The sequence below is a fragment of the Pygocentrus nattereri genome, chromosome 20, assembly GCF_015220715.1.
Source record: "Pygocentrus nattereri isolate fPygNat1 chromosome 20, fPygNat1.pri, whole genome shotgun sequence".
In the NCBI taxonomy this organism is placed as follows: Eukaryota; Metazoa; Chordata; class Actinopteri; order Characiformes; family Serrasalmidae; genus Pygocentrus; species Pygocentrus nattereri.
The window spans coordinates 5068572-5086153 of record NC_051230.1 but is presented as its reverse complement, the minus strand read 5'-3'; the positions used below and the strand labels follow the sequence as shown (position 1 = coordinate 5086153).

At 41.8% G+C, this 17582-nt stretch overlaps 1 protein-coding gene across 2 annotated transcripts in view; it reads left to right on the top strand.

Annotated features, from left to right (window-relative positions):
• Positions 1 to 17582, top strand: part of tet3 (tet methylcytosine dioxygenase 3) — an 84888-nt gene that overhangs the window by 4985 nt on the left and 62321 nt on the right. For both annotated transcript variants that reach the window (XM_037531377.1, XM_037531376.1), the window contains exon 2: positions 1501 to 2185. In XM_037531377.1, coding sequence (XP_037387274.1) covers positions 1844 to 2185 — 342 coding nt within the window. In that variant the 5' untranslated portion in view covers positions 1501 to 1843. The remainder of the gene's footprint in view (positions 1 to 1500; positions 2186 to 17582) is intronic.

Below are 17582 nucleotides of genomic sequence, written 5' to 3'. Positions count from 1 at the left end.
ACTGTTATAGCCTTGATGGACTGTTATAGCCTTGATGGACTGTTATAGCCTTGATGGACTGTTGTAGCGTTGATGGACTGTTGTAGCGTTGATTGACTGTTGTAGCGTTGATTGACTGTTGTAGCGTTGATTGTTGTAGCGTTGATGGACTGTTGTAGCGTTGATTGACTGTTGTAGCGTTGATTGACTGTTGTAGCGTTGATTGTTGTAGCGTTGATGGACTGTTGTAGCGTTGATGGACTGTTATAGCATTGATGGACTGTTGTAGCGTTGATGGACTGTTATAATATTGATGGACTGTAATGGTGATGTACCGTTATAGTGATTAACTGTAAGAATGTTGATTAACAGTTATAGTGATGAATAACTGGTGTAGTTATTCTTATAGTGATTACCTCTCTCGCAGTGCTGAATTGACATGTATGGTATCATACTGTCAGTGTTGAATGAGTGGTTACTGTGTTAGATTCAACACCTTCACTGTGGAATGAGCACCGGCACTGGTCAGTGAACACCTACAGTGCTGAATTAGTACCTGCGGTGTTACATTGAACACCTACAGTGTTGAACTAACACCTACTATGTACAGCTAAGCTGCTGCCACTAAGCCCCTAGACTGTTCAGCTTTATTTGTTGGAGGTAAAGAAGCACCTTCACTGCATGAGGAACTATTTTGTTTCCCTTCTTTTCTCAGTCACATATTTCCTGGCCTGCGGTCACATGACTGACCATATGGCGCACATACACAGGGATTCTATTGTTTAAGACGACGCCAAGAGTGCATTCAACTCTCTGCTCTGTGTGTTTGCTGCTGTAATATAAATACGCTGTTACTTTCTGTTTAATTCCTTAATTAAAGGCACACCATGCATATAAACTCACCAGCCACTTTATTAGGTACTGCTAGTAAAAGGTAGGACCCCCTTTTCTCTTCAGAACTGCTTTAATTCTTCATGGCAGACTTTCAACAAGGTGTTGGAAACGTTCCTCAGAGATTTTGGTTGGTTATTTGAGCTCCTGTTGCCTTTCTATCATCTGGAACCAGTCTGCCCGTTCTCCTCTGACCTCTCACATCAACAAGGCATTTTCGTCCACACAACTGACCGCTCACTGGATATTTCCTCTTTTTTGGACCTTTCTCTGTAAACCCTAGAGATGGTTGTGCGTGAAAATCCCAGCAGATCAGCAGTTTCTGAAATACTCAGACCAGCCCGTCTGGCACCAACAACCACGCCACGTTCAAAGCCCCTTAAATCCCCTTTCTTCCCCGTTCTGATGCTCGGTCTGCACTTCAGCAGGTTGTCTTGACCACCTCTACATGCCTGAATGCACTGAGTTGCGGCCGTGTGATTGGCTGATTAGCTATTAATGTTAACTAGTGTTAACAAGCAATTGTACCTAATACAGAGGCCGGTGAGTGTAATTAATGAATATGAATGCATGTTTGTTTTAGTATCTGCTCTCATTCTTGTCTTTATGTCCTCTCTCTTATAATAACAGTCTAAACAAGGCTGGAGGAGCTGTGAACCGAAATGGCTCCTCTGAAGCCGTCAAGGTTAGACGGGACCCTCACCCTGCCCAGTGGATAACTGGAGATGCCGTCCACGTGTCCAGGCAGATGACCTAGCATGACCTGGACAGTCCACCTGCAGTAGGGAACCTCCAGCCTGGCCATTCTGCTTTTATTTCCTTTATTTCTCTGAAACCCCCATAGACTCACGTAGACCCCTCCACTCCACCACTCCACTTTATGGACTTCTCTGTGTTGTGGTGACACCTTTGTGCTGTTTTCAACCCGTCCCTCGCCGCAAGACCACCTCCGAGTTTGACAGGAGCCCTTAGCATGCACAAGCTGAAGGCCGGCCCTGGCCCCCCTGCGCCAGACGTTTATGAGTTTTCCATGGACCAAGAGGATGGCAGAGTTTTAAAAGTCCAGTCCGCAGGGGTGGAGTCTCCGCTGGCCCAGTTCATCCAGACGGAGCACCAGCATGCGGGGCTCTTCGCCCTGCCCCAGCAGGAGCCTCCTGGGCCCAAGAAAAAGAGGAAAAGGTGCGGAATGTGTGGCCCCTGCATGCTCCTGGAGAACTGCGGCACCTGCAGCAACTGCCTCAACAGGAAGGTGGGCCATCAAATCTGCAAGCTCAGGAAGTGTGAGGAGCTCAAGAGGAGGAGGAGCCCCTGGCAGGTAAGCGTGGTTGAAAAGAGGCTCCGAATTTAGCTTTAAGGGAACAGTTTGGCAAAAAGAATCAAGTCCGTTCAGTTTGAAAGCACGTTAGGTGACTCAGGTTTGCAGTACAGCTCCAAAGCTAATCTAGAGAACAAGTAAAGAAGCCTATGGTCCAAAAAATGTACAGCTATATACTAAAAATCAGCACATAGTTACTAAATACCCTGTTGAGTTGTTTATCTCCAGAGGGAGAGGGCCTAATGATGCATGTCTAATTTTTCGTTTATTTTTGTTTAGTATATTCATTCTTGTTGTATTCAAACTCAGCATGTATTGTACTGATACACTTATTCCATTGTTAAAGTAACCTTCAGTTTGAAAGGGTTAAATTCTCACCCTTTGCTTGAAAAGGATCCAGTCAGGATTCTTTGCTTCATATCACCTCAGTATGTGCAGCCCTGCAAGCTCATTGGTTAGGACTTCAGGAGCTGAACAGAAGGCCTAATGTGTCGGATTTACCTCCAGCACAGTTAGTGGAGCCAATCGTGTTTTGACTTCTAATGGCCGCGAGCGAAAAACGGCACTTTAGTCTTTCCGGATTTGTCACTTTTTATTGCCACAAACAGGGAAATCCCACCTCCGCATTTAACCCATCCGTGAAGTGAAACACCACATACACACTAGTGAATAAACACACACACTAGGGGGCAGTGAGCACACTTGCCCGGAGCGGTGGGCAGCCCTATCCACGGCGCCCGGGGAGCAGTTGGGGGTTAGGTGTCTTGCTCAAGGACACCTCAGTCATGGACTTCCGGTGCTGGGGATCGAACCGGCAACCTTCCGGTCACAGGGCCAGATCCCTAACCTCCACAACTGCGCCCTGAGAGAAGTCGGCAACAGCCAGGACTCTGGTGAAAGTAATTGTAAAACTGATATGTACAAAATAAAACATTAATTTATTTTCCAAGCATCAGATACCTGTGTTTAATTGAGAACAACCAAAAAATGTACTTCTAGAATCTATAGTGTTTTTCTCCCCCATAGTTTTTGACATTTATGGCCTGACCTGAGCCACTAATAGTCGTCTGTTTCTCTAATAGACTTGCTTATCGCTGCTGTTGGAGCAAAACTTTGTATCTACATTTTGTCGTTTTTCGGTTTTTGACGTAATTTGAAAGTGCGTTAGTGTGTTAGCCTGTGGCTAGTGTGTTAGTTTGTGGCTAGTGTGTTAGCCTGTGGCTAGTGTGTTAGCCTGTGGCTAGTGTATTAGTTTGTGGCTAGTGTGTTAGCCTGTGGCTAGTGTGTTAGTTTGTGGCTAGTGTGTTAGCCTGTGGCTAGTGTGTTAGCCTGTGGCTAGTGTGTTAGCCTGTGGCTAGTGTGTTAGTTTGTGGCTAGTGTGTTAGCCTGTGGCTAGTGTTTGAGCCTGTGGCTAGTGTTTGAGCCTGTGGCTTGTGTGTTAGCTTGTGGCTAGTGTTTGAGCCTGTGGCTAGTGTGTTAGCTTGTGGCTAGTGTTTGAGCCTGTGGCTAGTGTGTTAGCCTGTGGCTAGTGTGTTAGTTTGTGGCTAGTGTGTTAGCCTGTGGCTAGTATGTTAGCTTGTGGCTAGTGTTTGAGCCTGTGGCTAGTGTGTTAGCCCGTGGCTAGTATGTTAGCTTGTGGCTAGTGTTTGAACCTATGGCTAGTGTTTGAGCCTGTGGCTAGTGTTTGAGCCTGTGGCTAGTGTTTGAGCCTGTGGCTAGTGTGTTAATTTGTGGCTAGTGTGTTAGCCTGTGGCTAGTATGTTAGCTTGTGGCTAGTGTTTGAGCCTGTGGCTAGTATGTTAGCCTGTGGCTAGTATGTTAGCTTGTGGCTAGTGTTTGAGCCTGTGGCTAGTGTGTTAGCTTGTGTGTTAGCTAAGTGCTAACTTATTAACAAGTGCTATGCTGCCTCCAAGTCCTCCTTGGAAGTTTCTACTTAGGACACGACTTACGACGTGACTTGTAGACAGCATTAGACCGGAGCACCAAGCCCACCTTTTCTTCTGAATATCAAACACATTTAGATTTTTGCTGTATAAAAAAAGTTGAGACACTGCTGCATCAAATCGAATAATAAATCTGTGTGTTTTCCATTATTAATACAATAAAAGCATTAGGATGAAAAATAACTGAAAACAGCAACAACAACAACAATTATGTATTAATTAATACATAATTATAATAGTAATTATAATTGTAAATGTATTATTATAATCACTAGAACAGTAGTAGTAGTATTGATTGTACTAACATTATTATTATTATTATTATTATTATTATTATTATTATTATTATTACACCTGGTGTACAGGGCTACACCGTCTAACATGGTGCCGCTTCCAGCCTATAAAGAGTTTAAAAGGTTTATTTTACTTGTTCAAGCTCACATCTGATTTGTCCTGAGTGCAGGAATGCTTAGCAGTTCACCGTTTTGGGCTTGTATATAAAATGTATATGATGTATACCATCCTACAGGTATTCACCTTAGGGGCAGTCATGGTCAGGGAACCAGCCTCGTGACCAGAAGGTCGCCGGTTCGATCCCCAGAGCCGACAGCACATGACTGAGGTGTCCTTGAGCAAGACGCCTAACCCCCAACTGCTCCCCGGGAGCTGCGGATTGGGCTGCCCACCATTCCGGGCAAGTGTGCTCACTGCCCCCTAGTGTGTGTGTGTATTCACTAGTGTGTATGTGGTGTTTCACTTCGCGGATGGGGTAAATGATGAGGTGGAATTTCCCTAATAAGGGTCTCTTAATCTTAATCTTTATATCAGTGCCCGGTCCTGATGAGTCGGTGTCACTCAGGGGCCATTGGAGCTGAATTTCCCGTCGTTTGCTTTTCATATGAGGAGAAAAGGCTTCAGCATTTAGCTGAAAAGTTTGAGTCTTGTTTCAGGTCATAAACAGTTTGCTGGCAGCAGCTCTTCAGTTTTAAACGGTGTGCTAATTGTTTCCGTAGAGATGTAAAACTCCCTCCTCCGTTCAAAGGCACGGCTGCTGCAGCTCCCGCTCGTTAGGAAATCCCTAATAAATGACTTTCCTTTACTCCAATCTGCATTCGTAATGACTTGCTTCTCAGCGCGGCGCGGAACGGAAGAATGAGTTGTTTGTGTTTTTTGTGGTTGGTGAGTAATTACTCCGGTTTAACAGAAATGTGAGTGGTGTCAGTGAAAACAGCACATATTAAAGGGAAATTCCACCAATTTTTCAAAATCTCTGCATAATTTTGTCATTAGGCTTGTAAGTTTGATGGTTTATCGTGTTGAAAGCCTCACAGAAAGCTTTTATTACTTGAACTGGTTTCGAACATTTTGCCTCACGCCATGAATCCATTCCTGCTTGGAGGGGCATTAGAAGGCACCACGTAGTCTCCAAAGCAAACCCATTTCACAGTCATTATTGCACATAAATTAATGGAGAAAGTCATTGTGGAGCGTTTCTGTTGGTCTGGTCATCATGAAAAGGTCAGCTGGCGATTCCGAATGATGTCAAAAAATGAGAAATGGACACGGAAAGTTCTGTCCTGATAATTAAATGCTCAAGTTCAGGCCCACTAATGGTTTTAGATAGTAAATAAAATGACTGTATCTGTGCTGTAGATGTTGTGACCCCTGGCTCCCATCAGCACCACTGGAAAGACATCTGGAATGATGATCTATTGTGATCTAAATGATGTTCTTACTCACGTAAGACCAACATCTCTTACAGGAATGTTTGGTCAAGAAGGCGGATGTACTTAATGGTCCCCAAATTCAGTTCACATATTCGCTTCTTTTAGTTTTTATTTCTTTCCTTTTTCTCGGAAGCTACGGGACTAAAGTAGCTATAATAGTCGTAGTTAACACCTCTGCTGTCTAGACCGTAGACTGGGGTTCAGTGCCCCACCTGGGCAGCACTCTGCACCTATACCAGTGAGTCCTTGGGCAAGACTCCTAACACCACATTCACCTACCTGTGTAAAATGATCACATTGAAAGTCGCTCTTGCCTAATGGTATAAATCTAAATGTAAAGTGTGATGGACGTCTATGACGCAGGTTTGTTTTTGCCTGTTGGCTCCGGTGCTGAACTAAAGATTGGCCAAATTTGGGGTGGAGTGGTTGCTACCAATAGATTCCTTTATGGGAGCAGGATGGAAGTGTTACCATAATAACTTCACTAGGGCACCAAAACCAGCCCTGGCTCTTCACTGCTTTGGTCTGCACAGACACGTTCCTCACCTGTGCTGCCTGAACATGTCGTCCGTGTGTCCTCTGGCTGTCCTGACCTCCTTCAGCAGGTTCTGCAGCACTCGCCTGACGTCATAAACATGGCTCAGCCACGAGGAAACAATGAGGGGATTCTGCTTACGACTAACTGTTTTCACAATTGAGAAAACATCAGACCGGTCCCGCGGCCTGAGGGGTTTCGCTCTGTACACTTTTCACTCCTATTTCGGGCGTGTTACCTAAAACACACCTGTGCTGTGGGGGGCTGGGATTGCGCCTGAGAGTTTAACCCTTTAAGGCAAATGCAAAAACATATTTCTGCCATTTAATCTGATCTTCTTTGCTATTAACACTATTGAATGTGATCTGACAAAGCTAAAATTTTACCGTTTTCATGTCGATTGGCAAAAAACACTGAACAAAACAAATGAAAGACTCCCTATCCCTGAGGTCGGCAACCGAAATGTTAAGAAGAGCCATTTTGCCTTTTCAGCCACAACATTTTATGTCCATTTAACCATTTTTTGGCTGTAAATATGTCGGAATGTGTTTTAATGTGTTAGTACAGGCTTATAAATTTAATACAAACGAAAGATCAGACTTACTTTGTTCTGCTTTGAGCTTGAGCTCAGTTATAGCTGCTTTTCTCACATCTCTGGCAGGAAACTTTTCCAGAAGTACAGTAAAGAATAGCGTCTTGTAAACCGTCTCTCAACGTTCACTTTGTTTACGAGGCCGAAGTCGCTTCTCATTCGCGGCTTCTTTTTCAAATTTTCTCGTTCCACCTTAAATGATGCCTGAGGTGGCAGAATGTAACTGCGGCATCATTTAAGGTGGAACGGGAAAGTCTGAACGCGACTCTGTAGAGTTTGACGGTTTCTCGTTGCAGATTAAACGTGTCATGAATCCAGCTGGAGTGATTATAAATGCAAAGTCCATTCGTCTCCAAATCATCGATGTTCATCTTTAAAAGTTCTCTTTGCCTTGTCGTTAGGCGAGATTGTTGTCTGCGTTGCTATGGTCACAAGCAGTCTTCAGGGTTGAAGAGTGAATAAGCAGTTCTACATCAACTCCAGTGATTAAGACCTTTAATGAACTCCTCAGGACACAGATTTAGCCGAGTTTAAGGGACGAGCTTCTCGGAATGGATAGCTGACGAGGCGTTTAATGTGGTTAGTAGACCTGGAGCCTTATTAGAGAAACCTCGTAACTTGTTTTTGTCTTAAGTTAAGCTCTGACAGGTCAAGATAAATCAAGGTAAATCTAATCTTAGTTAAGGAATTTTATCTTATTTTACAGCGTCTTTTGTCAAGCTGGGAAATCTTAACCTATCTTAATCTTTAGTCCAGAATCAACTCTCGTGTCTGTTGCCTAGCAACTAATGACCCATGCATAGCTGAAATGTAAACACAAAATGAAAGTAACGTTGAAAATGTTGCACAGCTACGGTTAGCGATGTCAAAGAGGTCAAAACATAACTAACGTAAAATAAACTGAAAGTTAAGAAGATTGTGCCAGCGCCCCCTGCTGTTTATCAGCATCAGAGCGTCGGCGCTTCACAGTTTCAGTCTCCATTTCCCGAACGCTCTAGCCGAGCGTGCAAACTTTATTCCTCCTAATAATCAGACACATGTTCAGCTCCGTCACCTCGTCATTCACCAACATCACTGTAATATTTCATCAACTTTAACAGGCGAAGGTATTCAGAGGGACAGTGGAGATCGAGTCTGCAGCGTCTGGGGCTTTTAAACAGAGTTGGAGAAGAAGAATGTCTCACAAGTGAAAACAGCATTTTACAGTATCAATAAATGGAGCATCATTAGATTCAAGTTTCAAGAGTTTTATTGTCATATGCACAGCAGAAACAGGCAGTTACACTGTACAATGAAAATATAAATATTCTCATATAAATATTATATATATATATATATATATATATATATATATATATATATATATATATATATAAATAGAAAAAAATAGAAAAGACAATAACACTAAAATAATAGTAAAATATTAGTAAGAAGTACAGTTTTATGTGCAGAGTTGAAAGAAAATTGAAGTTACATGTGCATATGTGCAAGAATGTAGAGCAGCTGTTCATAAAGTGCATTTGGCAGGTAATAGAGGTATACAGTCGTGTTCTGACCACAGCAGTGCAGCGTATGTAAGGTGCAGTTATCGAGTGCAAGGTTGACCAAAGTTAAACCGGTCAGAATGGGAGGATGGAGGAGGTAGAGAGTGAGGTGTTCAACAAGCCTGATGGCCTGTGAATACAAACTGTGCATCAGTCTTGTAGTCATTATGCCAGCAGTGAGCTATAGAAACGATAGAAACGGACGATTAAACAGAAGTCAGGACCCAGTTGGGGTTTATCCTGAAGTTAGGACAGGATTTCGAAGGTTTAGTCTAGTCAGTTTTCAGTTTTCTTATCTGGAGTTAATAGTGAGATGATGAACTTAAGAGCTATTGTTCTGTAACAGCCCCAACTGGAGTCGTCATGGTAACTAAACAGATAAGATTTAAGATGTTGAAGATGAGTTGAGATGTTTTTGTAATACGGATCCTGTTCTTCATCCCCACAGCCTCTTTCCGTTTATCATGCGCAGCCGTTCATTTGGAAAAGACAAACATCAGAATTTCTCAAGCTCTCATTTCTGCATTGATGTCCTAATTCAAATGTCTGGCTTTCAAAACGTAATTCGATTTGAATAAATCCGATTTAAGCCTATAAATTGCGTCTGGTTTAAATAATAGAATGGCTAGAACGGCTCTACTGTGTTGTTATGGACTACAGGCGGCTGTTAGTGTAGCCTGCTGTTGTCATAGTCTATTAGTCTAGGCTGTATTAAACTTTTATAACCAACAGCTTTGCTGTACGAAGAACTTTTAAAGCCGTTAAACTCCTCTGTTCATGTTTTGTGTGGGAAGAGTGGAACAGCTCGATCTGCTATGTCTGGATAGCAGTCGGTTATTTACGATTCCACTTGTTTTTAATGAATTATTGGAACTGCAGTTCAACTCATTATTTGGAGAGAAAAAAAAAATCTTATTTCTTTGTTTACCGCTTTTTTTTAGTTGTGGAACGAATCACTGTAATAGATGCATCAGTAAATTTATACATTAATCGATTACTACATAATCTTCAGTAGTGGCCAAAACATCCCTGCCATGAACCTGAGTTCATCTGGGAGAGAGGGAGTGCTCGGTGTGATGCTCGCTCAACCGTTTAAGGATCGTCTTTGTGCTGAGATGCTTTTGGGAAACCCCTCCTCCTTGTTTCTTTGAATGTTTTTGTTACATAAGCTCACACAAATGTCAGACGTTGACCTCAGAGAGAATGATTCAATAAAATACAAGACAATGGAGAATATACGTCCTTAAATATCGCTGCTGTTGGACGAAAACCTCGTATCTCCATTTTTGTTGTTTTTCAGGTTTGGATGTCTGTTGAAAATGCCTGTTGCTTTTTACATTATATGTAAATTTCATGATGAATGGACCAAAAGAAATGGCCCAAAATGACTTGGAAAGACGTCTGGTTCCATTGACTTACATTAAAAGTGAAGTAGGTTTTTTCCTTCTCCTGTAAAGTTACTATTTTACAATATATTGACAGTACAGATTTGCAACACCAGAGTTGTGTACATATTGTGAAGCATTAAGTTGTTACTGTTAGACTTTAAGCTCTTTGCTGTTTGGCTGTTGTGGGTCCTGGTCTTGGTCATTTAAGGTGCGGGTCATTGTTTGTAGTGCTTATAAACCAGTTTCAGTCCGAGTTGCTCAGCATTTTTTGCAGCCCATTGAGCCGCCGGGGAACCAGATCCTGGTCTTTGTTTGGTTGTTTGCTCTGAGCTGTTTGTTGAGTGACAGTTGGTAGAGGTGTGTGTTTGTGTGTGGTGGTTGCCGAGTCAGAGTCGTTCAGCACAGTGCAGTAATATAGAGCAAGGATACTTAGATTACACTCCTTCTTCTTCTTAAAGGCCCAGTGAAGAATTGCTGAACCAGCCGCCCCAGGATTAGAGTTTACTCCCAGAGAGGAGGCTAAACGTGGTCTGCTTTAGGAGGGCCGTTATTAGTCGAAAGCCTTTGTTGTTGCAGCACCAGAAAGCAGCCTTACGCGTTACCGCGGATCTTCATTTGGGCGTTTAGGCCTGGCTTTCAGAGCATAGATTAAGCCTAGTGTCGGATAAAGTTCTGTTGTAAAGCCTTTTCTTTTAAAATCCCTTTGTAGTCCAGGCCTAGTCCAGCTTTGTGTCTAGTAAACAAGCCAGATGTGTGTTCACTTTTTTTTTTTTTTTTTTTTAAAGAGCTGCCCATGTGTTGGGCAGATGAATGTGGGATCTCGTGCTTGACCATTGCTTGTTTTTTTGGAGAGAATTTGATGCAGTAAGTAAACATTATTAAAGTGTCAGAATAATTTGCAGTGCATACCAGTCCATGTGGGGGGGGGGGGGGCATTTAGCCCAGTTTAAATTAATTATTTTTGTGATGTCACAAAAACCCAATGCATTTTGGAGGTGTGGTCTGCCAGTGACAGTATATTTTACATATCAGTCTTCAAAGTACTGTAAAAAACACACTTCAGTTTAATTCTAAAAAAGGGGATAGAGTTTGGAAAATGGTCACGTTGGGCCCTTTAATTAAAATGTGGATATGAATCAAATGTATTATAATATATAACAATATAAATATAAGTAAAATGGCAACATAATGGGAATAATATTTCATATTTGATCATCTTTGTGTGTGTGTATATATACACATACACACACATCACTGTCGTCAGAACAAAACCTCGTATCTCCAAAACAGTAACTTTACAGGAGAAGGAAAAAACCTACTTCACTTTTAATGTACGTCAATGGAACCAGACGTCTTTCCAAGTCATTTTGGGCCGTTTCTTTTGGTCCATTCATCATGGAATTTACACACAATGTAAAGAGCGGCAGGTATTTTCAATTGATGCCAAAAACTAAAAAAGGGGAAAAAATGGTGATACGAGGTTTTGTTCCGGCAGCAGCGATACACACATACTCATCAGCGATGATATTCTTTTGTGTTATGTTTATGACATATTTACCATGAATTTTAGCAAGTAAACCAACTTTGTTTGGCTTTTTTTCCCCCTCCTGCGTCTTGAACAGTTTAGCGTTCCGATCCCTGTGTTGAAAGGGTCGCTCTCAGCCGAGGAGAATTCCTCCCGCCTGCTTTGTGTGCACTGCTGTGTGGCCTTTGACCTTTGGAAGCGCTCCCGTAACCCATATGGGAGTCGACCTGGAGCAGAAAGAATGCCACTCTTTTATGTTCCCTCCACACAAAGCTCATCTATGTATTCGCTCATGTCCAGCAATTTCTGAATGAACATTTGACCACCACTGAAATATGCAAGGTTTTAAGTGTGTCTAATAACTGTGTAGTTACACATGAACAGCATATGCAACAACAGTGTAACTACTGATGATTTAGTCAGTGTTACAGTTGGACTACAGGATTATAGCCTGTGTAGTTACACAAGCGTAACATCTACTTTGCAGTAATGCAGTGTTAGTTACTCTTTAAAGCAGTGCACAGTTCCTGTGTAATTATTATGTAGTTACTGTGTAATAATGGAGGTGTAACATAGACATTGCTTTGGGGAGAAATGCAACACATTAAATTAATGTTATAAAAGCTACATGGTGGTTAGTTAGTGTAGTGGGTAACACCTTTGCCTTCTACACTGTAGACTGGGGTTCAGTGCCCCGCCTGGGCAGCACCCTACACTATACCAATAAGAGTCCTTGGGCAAGACTCCTAACACCACCTTGGCCTGCCTGTGTAAAATGATCAAATTGTAAGTCTCTCTGGATAAGAGCGTCAGCCAAAATGCCATAAATGTAAAAATGTAAAATGTAATGTTAATATTAAAGGGCGTCTGCTGTTCTGTCACATTACAGACTGGTTTAAAGCTGAAACTGGTCACAGTGTCACGGCACTAGCAGCACAAATGCTGGTTCAATGTTGGGAAAGCTGGCAGATGCAGTGTAAATAATGTCTTAATGTATTTATTACACACTTTTTTACTACTGGGGAAAAAACTAAAACTTCTGAAAGTGTAATTTCATTTGTGTGATTACATGAGAGAGAATAGCCTGTTACAATTGTTAAGATACACCTGTGTAAGTACACAAGCTGTACGTCTGTAATGCATCTATAACAGTGACTAAATCATTGTTGTTGCATATCCCTGCTGTTGGACCAAAGCCTCGTATCTCCGAAACGGTAAGTTTACAGGAGAAGGGAAAAACCAAATGTACTTTTAATGTAAGTGAATGGAACCAGACGTCTTTCCGAGGAATTTCGGGCCATTTCTTTTGGTCCGTTCTTCAGAAGAACAACAGGCGTTTTCAAACTATGTCAAAAAATAAAAAATGACAGAAATGGAGAGATGAGGTTTTGTTCCGACAGCAGCGAGATGTTGTTCGCGTGTGACTACACAGTTATTAGAGACGCTCAATATAACGTGGGACCAGGTTTTTTTTAATAGATATAATTTTTCAGGACATCCAGTATCATAAGTTCACGAGGTCATAGCGCTGAAGTGGGTGGAACCGAACTGTATCAGATCTAGAGGCAGAAAAAAGAGCAGGAGAGAGAAAGAGGGCAGGAAGAATGTAAATAAAGGCAGGGGTAAGAGGGTTCAGGAAGGCACTGTTGGTTTTGGGTAAAGGGGGAAGGAACCTGTGCTTCTACATGTGTCTCCTGTTTTTGTGTTTTGTGTGTGTGTGTGTGTGTGTGTGTGTGTGTGAGAGAGAGATTTAAATGCTGTAAATGTGTGTTTTGCCTCGTCCAGATGCTGAAGTTCAGTCATGGATTACTGCTGTCCTTCCACTTAAACATTTCTCTGGAGATTTTATGCAGCTTGTGTGAAATACAGGGACAACCCCTGGCCAGTATTTGCAGAAGATGTCTAACCCAAGTGGCCACCGGTCTTCTGAGTGTCCTCAGGAGGGCTGACGGTATCTTTTATGAGGCAGGACACACCCTGGACAGGTCACCAGTCCATCGCAAGACAGATACATTCACTCACACCTAGGGGCAGTTTAGCATGTCCAAACAGCCTGACTGCATGTCTTTGGACCGTGGGAGGAAACCAGAGAACCCAGAGGAACCCACAGAGACACGGGGAGAACATGCTCCACACAGAAAGGGCTGTGATCGCCCAGGACCTCCTTCCCCACCACGCCACTGTGCTGTCATATATATATATATATATATATATATACACACATATTATTCTTACACCTATTACACTTAATTTGTGAGTAGGGTAGTGACGACGGGTATATATATATATTGTGTGTGTGTGTGTGTGTGTGTGTGTGTGTGTGTGTGTGTATGTATACACACTTTTCCAAGCATGTATCAGGTCATCACTGAGTACAGAGAGAGATAAAGAGGCTTTTGAGCGTTCAGTAGGAGAGCATGTCATACTCCCCTGAAGCCGGTAGGTGGGTTTAGTGGGTTAGAGCAGCCGTGCTGTACATGTGGGTCACAGCGTACTGGAGAATTTCAAGAATGCAGGCGCTTATTTGGTGTTTTTAAGACTAGATTCACAACATCTTGCGTACGCCTTGTTTACCGGGTCTCTTTACTGCCTTAATAATTTGTCAGTTTGCTGTTTTATTAGTGTTCCTCTTTAGTTTTCCAGAATTTGACTTCTTTTTCTTGAGCTCTGAGATTTTACAGCTAAAATGGAAATGCAGTATGAGTAAAGGTGGTTGTTGTTGTTGTTGTTGTTGTTATTATTATTATTATTATTATTATTAGTCTTCAGTGCTTCATTTCCAATTCAGTCTTTAGCTGAGCTCATACGGGACCTGAAGAGCTGCTCTGAGGTCGGCGTTAGGGGGCGGTTTCTTTTCACAGATAGCAGAACAATAGGCTTGCTCATTAGCGGCCACTGTAGTGATGAGAAAAGGGCCGTATTTTATTCTCCCCTTCAACTGACCCCTGCACTGCCCCCGCCAGCTGACTCCCCGTCGCCTGGCAACCACATCCCATTACAGCCCCCTCCACCAATCAGCACGCAGCCAGTGCTAGCCCACGGTCTCTTTAAGCGCGCTCATGTTGTGTGCTCGATAATGCTAATGAAGCTTAAAGCAGTTACTGATCAGCACTGAGGCCCAAGCCTCGTTCCTCTGCAGCGGCTCTGAGACTGCTTTGATTTTAAATGCTGAAAGTTTCTCGTTACTGCGGCGCAGAAGGTGTGGCAGAGGTGGATTTGATTGGCATGAAAATCTTTTTTAATATTATGACGTTTATCGAATGATTTCAGTGAAGTGCAGTTAAACGTCAGATGTTTAACCCCTTGAAGTGCGCAGTTCCATCTTTCGTTGATTTTCTAAGTGAAAATAAGTCCATCCTCTACACCTCTGCTCATTTTAATGCCGTTTCTTTTATTATTATTATTATTATTATTATTATTATTATTATTATTTGCTGGATTTGATTTTTTATTTTTTCCATTATGCTCAACTCAGCAAACAAACAGTAATTGTGCAACACAGTGGTCATACTTGGTCCCACTTTATATTAAGTGTCTTTAATAACTGTGTAGTTACATGTGAACAACATGTACAATAACACTGTAACTACTTATGATTTAGTCACTGTTACAGATGGATTACAGAAGTTCACCTCATGTAATTACACAAGTGTATCTTAATAGAAACATGTAAATATTCTTCTTTCGGCTGCTCCCTCTCATGTAATTACATAATGGTAATAATATAAATGTAATTACATTGTAATTACTGGAACAGCAGTTTTTTTCCCCAAGTAGTAAAAGGAAGTGTATAATAACACATTCAGACATTACTTACATTGTATCTGCCAGCCTTCCTAACATTTAGCCAGCATTTATGTTGCTACTTGTAACCAGTTTTAACTGGAAACTGTTCTGTAATGCAAAATCTATATTACCACTGCTTTATTACATAGTAACTACATATCAACTACACTAGAACTGATTATTTTAAGGTGTGACTAACACTGCACTACAGGAAAGTTCAGTCCTACTTTATATTGTGTATCTAATAACTGTGTAGTTACATGTGAACAACATGCGCAACAACAATGTAATTACTAATGATTTAGTCACTGTTGCAGATAAATTACAGAAGTGCACCGTATGTAATTACACAAGTGTATCAGTGTCAGTTGTTATATAGGTACAATGCAAAATATTGAATAGTAATCAATGTGACGTGATAAAACAAATGTAATATTATGTAAAAAAGACTTCTGATTTGCAGCGTATCAAAAAGAATATAACATGAGGCAACATTAATACACATGTAATTACACAGGCTGTATTTCTGTAATCCGTCTGTAACGTTGCTTACATCATGGGTCGTTACATTGTTGTTATTGATGTGTAACTACAGTTATTAGAGACACAATGTGAAGTGGGACCGAAAAGTCCTCTGTAGAAGAAACACTTGTGTAAATGACGTGAGGCAGAACTGAAATTGATACACATGTAATTACATAGGCTGTACTTCTGCAATCCACTGTAATGTGTCTAAATCGTTGGTAGTTACATTGTTGTTACATATGTTGTTCATGTGTAATTATACAGTTATTAGAGACACTTAATACAAAGTGGGACCAGCTCTGTTTTCTGACCACATTTTTCTGATATGTGACCCCTTAAGTGTCCAGGAGCTACTGTCATGTCCAGGCTTCTGTTCTTCTCTCTTGTAATTTACGAATAATTCAGTCAGATTGCACTTTTTTCATGGGATTATTGAATAACGTGCCCTAAGATGTAGTGATAAAAGGGTTGTGTGCCACTCTTCCTCATATAGCTGTAACCTACGGTACTGTGTAGAAGTCAGAGACCCCCCGTCATACATTTAGTTTACAGTGAAAATGGCCATTAAGTACAAATTGTTCATTTTTAGATTTTAGGAGATTAGATATCAGATAATCCACTGTCATAATAAGTGAGAAGTAACAGGAGAATAAGCGAAAACTGAGCTTGAAGAAAAAAAAAAATTAAATGATAGAGCGACTGAGACTGTGGGACTCCTAACAACCACCTGGGAGACCTGGTTGACCCCAAAACTGCCCCATCAGATAAGCAGCACTTAAAGCTCTCATCTCTGAGAAAGAGGAGAACATCAAGCTGCTTCAGATCTGAAAACATCCACAGGTGTTTCTGTCCATCCTTCCACTGTGAGAAGACCACTCAGCGCTGTGGGTCTGAAAGGATGTGTAGCTGATCAAGAGGAACCTCACTGAAAAAAGGAGACGGACACACCAAACAAAGAAGCTGAATGATGGACTGACCGCCCCAGAGTCCAGACCTCAGCACCACTGAATGGGTTGGGGTTTGTTTAGATCCTGAGAAGCAGAAAGAGCTAAACCAATGTCTAAGACTGAACTTTGCAGGTGTGGAAAAACATCCCTGCAGTATCGCTATAACTAGAGATACTTGACAGAGTCCACATGTCTAATAACTAAATAGTTAAGATGTAAACAAAGTCGTTCAGAGTGGTGGTGATAGGAACCAGACGTCTGAAGAGTTCAGTGGCGGTTAAAGCTGACAGACAGATACTACATGAAATGGCTACGACGTTTCGCAGTAGTCTTCCAGAAAAGAGCCTAAAGCTTATATATTTTTAACTCCATCCTTGGTGGAGGGATACATGCAGGACATTTCAAGACAAAATAGTCCCCAAAGAAAACTCAGTTTTTCTGATTTTCCACTAATTTCCCATCATCAATATTCCATATAAACTCGACTCGTATAGTCAAGTTTATAGACTTCATAGAGTTTATAGAGTCGTATAGACTCGTGTAGGTTCTCTGGTGGTTCTGGGTGGTAAATAAAATGTCTATATCTGTGATGTTGTCATGGCGAGCCCTGGTTCCCATCACCACCACTGTAAAGACGTCTGAACCATTTCACAGCAAACCCCTGTGAATCCCTCCGTTTACACCTCAGACACTGAACTGTGCAGGACGTGAGAGAAATCAGTAAAATTCCTCTTTAAGTTGTTCACAAGCAAATACTTCTACTGTCATTTAGGGGATGTTTTATCAAGAGTGCATCTGCATTCACTTTGTCCTCTCCTGCTGTCGAGCAGGAGGGGGGGGGTGGTTTGGGGGTCTGTTGGGGGTGTGTGTGAGTGAAGGTGTGCA